Source organism: Priapulus caudatus, unplaced genomic scaffold, assembly GCF_000485595.1.
Source record: "Priapulus caudatus unplaced genomic scaffold, Priapulus_caudatus-5.0.1 Scaffold514, whole genome shotgun sequence".
In the NCBI taxonomy this organism is placed as follows: Eukaryota; Metazoa; Priapulida; class Priapulimorpha; order Priapulimorphida; family Priapulidae; genus Priapulus; species Priapulus caudatus.
In genome coordinates, this window is record NW_014577575.1 from 40,523 (window position 1) to 47,991 (window position 7,469).

Here is a 7,469-nt window from a genome sequence, read left to right on the forward strand (position 1 = left end):
CCAGTGGAGCTATAGCACAACCCTAAACACAACTGTTTTGGTGATCAAATGGCCATATGCAATGCATGCATGTGATAGATGTTTGATCTTGACGCAGCATGATGTTTCTACGGCATCTGCACGCGTGTTATCAATGTAGGCCGTAACGTGGATCGCCGTGCCCGCTTAACTGCATTGGCCCATAGCGTTAACAATTAGCACTCGTCGGGAAAAATTTGTTCTTAGAACTCTCCCTTACGCGGACCTTCCTCTAAATGGCCGGGGTATTACTATGCCTCACTACTGCCAGCACGTTCGTGAAGGTATCTGTTTAAGTATCCGTACATGGCAGAGTATAGCTATTAGGACGGCGGGATCTCCATTATTATCCATATATATATTAATTATATATATTATGTGTGTGTGTACTGCGTGCCACCGTGTAATGTCTCTGTGAGGTAGGCAGGTCTGTGTTGCACGTGTGTGGGCGCGTGCGTCCTAATATTTAACTGTCTTACTTAAAAAAATAAGTAGTAACGTTGATTTAGCACTTGTATGTAGATGAAAATTCCCACATAACGCGGCTAGATTGCGCGCTACGATGAGGTGGCGAGGGGCTTTGCGCAGTTATTACGTTACTACGTTACGTTCGAAATAGCTGGGTTTGCGGTGGAGTTGAGGGAACACGCCTGCCCTAAACTACACGATTGCCAATGAGAAAAAAATAAAAAAGGTGGCATTAGCTATACGTGATCTCTGTACGATCAACCGCAGACATTGCATTCGAAAAAAGGCATTCCAGATGCTTTATGATTCGCAAAAAAATAGAGCCAATTTGCCTATCTCCTGACAATCCCACTCTTCTCCGCCATCTCTCTCTCTCTCTCTCTCTCTCTCTCTCTCTCTCTCTCTCTCTCTCTCTCTCTCTCTCTCTCTCTCTCTCTCTCTCTCTCTCGCTCTCTCTCTCTTCACTAAAGTGCCATTTTCTTCCTAAGCCTGAATTCGTCGCAGCGCTCGTCGGACCTCACATTCCTCGGTGCGATTCGATTTCGCAGCTCCTAGAATCAATAAACCTTCCCGAAATGAAAGAATGTCCATTACGCGCTCGCCACAGTTTTCTCGAGTAGAGAAATGACCGACTGCAGGTATAACGTAGCCCTCCTCTCGTAGCAAAACAAACATAGAGAGGCTTCGACGCTGTTTACCCTTGCCGGCGGCTGTCTTGAAATAACTCTAACGCTCATATCGCTGGCTTCTTGAACTGCGATGGGAACGGCCGCCTGCTGCTGCTATAGGACCGGGACGCGCTTGTATATGCATGCGCACCGGAACGGGGTGCGGAAGGCAGCGGTCGAGGACTGGGGGAGAGTTTTGTAGTACTGGTGGCCCCAGATTGCTTATCATATCCCCCAGCTAGTACATCATCGAGCTGTCGGATAAAAAAAACTCGAGAGAGTTAGTGATAATCATTGCTTTTAGTGAAGAATTTAATGGGTGTATGGGCCACCGTACTGCAATGTTCTTTGCAGGCGAGCTAGGCCGGTGAGTTGCGTGAAGGATTTTCTTGAGCTGTAGTAAGGCGGCGGCACGAGTAACGGATGAGACGAGATGCGAGTTTTGATCTGTGTTTCCGCGGCGGCTACTGACGCACGGAAGCACGCGCTCGTGCGCATTCTGTCGGTTATATCGACTGTAGGTGTTTCTATAGGCTATGCCAGTGTAAAACACATTGCATCGCCACCAACACCACCACCGCCACCCCACCACTAGCAGAAGCACCACCACCACCACTAGCAGCAGCATCACCACCACCACTAGCAGCAGCATCACCACCACCACCCACCCCTAGCAGCAGCACCACCACTAGCAGCAGCACCACCACCACCACTAGCAGCAGCATCACCACCACCACTAGCAGCAGCATCACCACCACCACTAGCAGCAGCATCACCACCACCACCCCACCACTAGCAGCAGCACCACCACTAGCAGCAGCACCACCACTAGCAGCAGCATCATCACCACCACCACCACAATCACCACCTTCACTATCACCCCCATCAGCAGCAGCAGCAGCAGCAGCAGCAGCAGCAGCAATACACGGGCGTGGTGACATGGCTTCACTGATAATCGTGTTATGATTGCATATCGTGCTATCTCTCACTATTACGAACGTGTTGGGTTGTCAGCGAGTGTGCACGTACATATTTATAGGAAGGGAGGAGTGTGTTCCTTCGGGAAAGGGAAAGGGAATCGTCCCGTTAGCTTCACTCAGGCTGGCCGGTGAAACTTCTGGGAGTGAAGAGGTGCATCGTTTTCTAGTATCAAGTACTGGTACGTATAATCCTGTCCGTAGGGGGGAAGTGTAGCATCCTGTAGGATGGGGGAGTGCGTGGCTGTGGAATATGAAGCCTTCCTTTGTGGTTCCCCCGCAGATGCATCTCTCCCCTTCGCTCATCCACAGTTCTTGTGGGATAAGGGGAGGGCATCGTCTGGGATAAGGGGAGGGAATCATTTGGGATAGGGGGGAGAGCATCGTGTGGGATAAGAGGATGGCCTCGTGTAGGATGTGGAGGTTTACGTCTCGTAGACGCAACCACTCGCCTCCCACGCAGTGGGCAAGGTCGTATCCTGTCAGTATGAAAATTGAACGCTTCCATCGCATTGGTTTCGTCGCGTAGACGCGGCGGCAATTCTTCTCTCATTCTTTCTCGCTTCTTCTCGCGTCACTTCGGGCGTAATGCCATCTTATAGCGGGCGCGTGCGGTAAATAATTAAGCCGCGTGCTTCATTCCGAGCCTGCAGCCTGCCACCGACAGCATCACCAGCAGCAGAGCAGCGCAGCACTTCGCGACGGCTTGGCTTACAATACAGCACACGTACGCGCACGCACGCAGAGCTGCGCAACGAATACCGTAGAGATAGCCGAGGAGCGAGTCAATCGGCAATTGGCCTGCGGCCATGCAGTTTGTTATCGTAGCGTACGGGCACGCGCACGGCGACGCATCGCGTTCGCGTGTGATTGTTGACGCGTCCTCTCTGATTAAAACATGAACCATCTGCTCGTCGAGAGGGAAGGGGAGAAAGAGATATAAGAAGAGAGAAAGATATAGAAGGGAAGAGAAGAGAAGGAGGGAGAGGGTGTGTGTGAGAGAGAGCGCGAGCGAGAGAGAGCGCGCGAGCGAGAGAGAGAAAGAGAGAGAGAGAGAGAGAGAGAGAGAGGAGGCGGGATTGCGAGAGGTGAGAGGGAGGTGAGAGGTGGCTGTAATGTAGTCACTAATGAGCTTAATTAATGTTGCGTGACGCCGTGTTGATGTGTTCTATGATTTTATTGGGATTTACTTACTGCACGGCGAACGTTTCGCTCCATCGTTGTGTTTCAATGATAAACAAAACCGAGTGTTTGGGTTCTGAATGACTAAAAATACTATAGCTTTCAGCTTTATTTTCTGTTGAGTCCATTTCCAATTCCGTTAAATGATAATACTACACTGGTTTTACATATATTTTTAGTTAAATATTATACGTCTATTTATAGTACTTGCCGCATTTTAATTGTTCGCTGTTCGCTAGTAGAAATAAGTGAAAACCTCATAATTGCTTTTAAACAATTGAAAAATTATCGATATGTCATATAGATGATATTGGCCAATCGCGTGCGTGCTTACGAACACGAACACGCACGCACGCACACACACACTCACACACACGCACTCACACGTACGCACACACGCACGCACACGCGCGCGCACGCATTTACACTGATTGCTGCTGAAAGCTGTTGACTTTCATTAACTGCGCCGTGATTTAAGGTGACGGGCGGCAAACTCGGCAACAAAAACATGCGAATCACCTCAATAATGGCTCACTAGACCAGCCCTAACCACTCGTTTTACGAGCAAACACGACGACACGTGGCGTGCGGTGCGCCAGTCGCTCCCTGCACTCACGCTATATCTGTACGGGGCCATCGATATACGCAGCGAACACGCTCTATAGAGACTAGATGTAAAGTCGTCTTTCTATAGAAGTCTTCTTCGCCGCTGTTGAGAGTCGGGTGTTCGAGACACGGGCGTTTTAAGTGGAATTTCTCGTACAGGACCCACTCCTCCCCTTTTCTACCAGTGTCGTGCCACTGCGCGCTTTCCTGGGACGTTTGTTTACTAGTTGCTGGAAAGCGGCGATGTTTTTGTCGATTTTCGCTGTGCCACCACGCCCCACAACGAAGCATGGCGCGCCCCGGTAAACTTGTTTCACGGTAATTGTGTTTTTTTTTTCAAGATTGAAAAAATAGCCGCGTTTAAACGTGTATACACACTCCATATATGCTGTGTATAAGCCTGACATTTTTTTAACAAACTGAAGGCTCGTTCTCGCTATCGGTGGGGGGAGGGGTATACAGTGGACCCGCCTCACAGACGCGCACACGCACGCACAATTCGCTCGGCCATTCATCCCGATACGCTCTCAATAATTAAAACGCGTCGACATTCATTTTTCAGGAGATTCGAGACCTGCTGGCGGACTTTGAGCTGAGAACGGTTACTGTGGAAACGGCGAAGCACTATGGTGAGTCGCGAAACAGCCCGTCGCTGCAGCGCGACGACCGGTCACACGGAGGCTGAGTGTCGGGATACGGTTGCTAAGGGCGTCGAGATGCGGTTACTTGGGTCGCCACAGCATCACCGTCGCACTGTCGTCGACGCTTACGCCGTGTATCGATTAGCTCTGTTAGATTTGTTAAGTAATGAGTTATGCTTTTATTACGGGGGGGGGAGGCTGAACGACTGCCGGATGCTGTCATCTAACGAGCTTCCCGTTTATGGGGATTCACCTTTGCAGCATCCATCACCTTTATACCAGCATCGGCATCGACTGCCACACACACATCAGCGTCGAAATAGTTGTATTAATTTACACGTTTCCGTGCGATTTCTCGCCAACGTCAATGCCCCCATTTGCGTTCATCGCTGATGACGATAACGGTTAGACCCGGACAGATAAATATATGTTTTACGGTAAGTGCGCGCGCGTGCGGGCAGGTCTGTAAAGGTCTCCGGTACAGCGCTTGCGTGTAGGGTGGCTGTTTACTGGGATCCGTGTGGGGAGAATTCAGGATCGACTGCTTTGTCGATTGCTACACACGTTTCTACGGGCTGTATAGTTTTCTGCCCTCGTGTTCGGCTCGTGACACTGCCACATGTGTTGACAGCCCCGTAGCTAGCCTCTGGTCATTCAACGCAGATGCCTTCACACGCACGTGTTGCCAATTTAAAGTACATCTCGGATAGGATCAATCAACGAAGCTTAGCTTGGCGAGAAAATCTGTCTATTGGCGACGGCAGGGGGGCTGGCTCTGATAGGTCAAGAATCGACCATTCGGAAGTCCCGGAATAGGCATGTCGAATATTGTCAATACATGAGCCGCTATGTATTTTTTTGATTAGGGGGAAACGTTTCAGCATCTCGTTCTAACGCGGCGAAAAATATTGCTCTCGGGCGTTTCATGTTTGTAAAATCGACACGCTAAGTGTAATCCGATATCGACCGACCCAATCAAGAGACTATTCAACGATGGGACTCTTGATTCGATATATGTGTTGATTTACCATTTGCCGCCTATGCAGACTGTGTCTAGCGCGTGTAGCAGCATACATCTCTCAGCACTAGTAGTATGACTCTTGGTTTAGGTTGGCGAGGGACCCAGACCCCCTACGCTCCAGATAAGATATTGTAACTTTGCAGGTACAATAAGCATGTAGTAACCCTGATACTGCATGATTAATATATCATATCTCCTCCCCCTCTGTTTGTAATCTTTGCAAGGATGACACGTCTTACTTGTACGGTGCTTCGCAGTTATGTGTTACAGTTCTTCGTCTGACAGACTGTAAACAATTTGTTGACATATCCGCTTGCCACACACACACACACACACACACTGCACACGCACTTTAACTTAGATATCCAAACCGTTCTGCCACATTGACATCAATGCGGTGTGAAAGCTGCTTCGGCTAGCGCAGCATGTATGTAATGCCAGATGTCTGTCACGCAGGCACGCGCCCGCGCGCACGTGTGCCGCGTTTGTGACACCGGATTATATGACAACAGATTTGGCCGTAAAGCCCGTAATGCGAAGTCGAGAACTAACCCTCTACTCGGACAGAAATCCGAAGCTCGCCATCGTGGGTTTACGAGCGTTTAGTCGGCCGTGGCGTTCGCAAAAAGCCGCCGTGGCTGCACGCAGCATACCGCGCACGAACTCGTGCATATATAGAGAAACGAGCGAGTAACGTGCGATAGAGAGAGGAGGGAGAGCCACGCTTGCGCGAGTTTTACTACGACAAGGACCCGACGCCGTGTCGAAAGCTCGTAAGGGGAACCCCGCAGCGCGTCCGTCATTCCCATCTCAATCCCCTCGTGTTTGAGATCAGCTCGTACAAAAATAATGCCAAACGCCTCTTGGCATACCTCCTGTTTTTGCGCTGTGTTTGCACCACGCGTCTGTGTTCGCCTTGCGCTAGCTGTCGGTCGTGGATTCGCCCCGCTGGATGTTTTGATACGGCTACATAATCTCTCCGTGCTCGCAGCTCCTCTGCTATTTAGCGGGCAACTTTAGGGAGAAGGAGGGGGGTAGAGGGTGAGGAATACACATGTACATAGGCGAAGGGACGCATAGGGAACACGTGCGCGTGCGCATTTGCGCGCGCGTGTGTATGTCTGTGTGAGGGTGTGCGTGCATGTATGTGATTGTCTGTGTGAGTGTGTGCGTGCTTGCTCGCGTGCGTGCGTGCGTGTATGTAACAGTATGTGTGAGAGTGTGCGTGCGGCTGTGTGCGATACACAGAACTGCTTGGCCCCACACTGCAACAGCAACTAATCGTAGGCAGTGACTCGAGTTTTTTTACAAGCATTGCTTTCATTTCCAGTCGAAATAAAACTTCGCCCTTGGTGCAGTCGATTTAAATAGCGCGTAAATATTTGCGTAGCTTTGCAAATAGAAGTACGGCTAGCGGTGGCCAGCTCGTATCCGCATCAAGCTGGCTAATTCACTGCAGATCCCTGCGTGTGGTTGTGTTTGTTGTTGTTGGTGGTGGTGTTGTTGTATGGTTGTCATTGTCGTTGTTGTTGTTGTTGTTATTATTATGATTGTGATTATGATGATGATTATTATTAGTAGGTATTATTATTCTTGTTGTCGTTCTCTCTATATCTGTTTTCTCTCTCTTTCTCTATCCATCTCTCTCTCTCTCTCTCTCCTCTCTCTCTTTTCTCTCCCTCGCTTCTCTCTCTCTCTCTCTCTCCTCCTCTCTTCTCTCTCTCTCTCTCTCTCGCGTCGCTTGCTCTCTCTCTCTCTCTCTCTCTCTCTCTCTCTCTCTCTTCTCTCTCTCTCTCTCTCTCTCTCTCTCTCTCTCTCTCCTCTCTCTCTCTCTCTCTCTCTCCTCTCCTTCTCCTCCTTCTCTCTCTCTCTCCTTTTCTCCTCCTCC

At 49.9% G+C, this 7,469-nt stretch overlaps 1 protein-coding gene across 1 annotated transcript in view; it reads left to right on the plus strand.

Annotated features, from left to right (window-relative positions):
* Nucleotides 1–1,110: 1,110 nt before the first annotated feature.
* LOC106811202 (ribonucleoprotein PTB-binding 1-like) overlaps nucleotides 1,111–7,469 on the plus strand; it is a gene marked incomplete in the record, with an annotated part of 75,655 nt that continues 69,296 nt past the window's right edge. Inside the window, 3 exon segments of the mRNA XM_014814754.1 lie at nucleotides 1,111–1,124; nucleotides 1,509–1,521; nucleotides 4,482–4,548. Of these exon segments, the coding sequence (XP_014670240.1) occupies nucleotides 1,111–1,124; nucleotides 1,509–1,521; nucleotides 4,482–4,548 (94 nt within the window).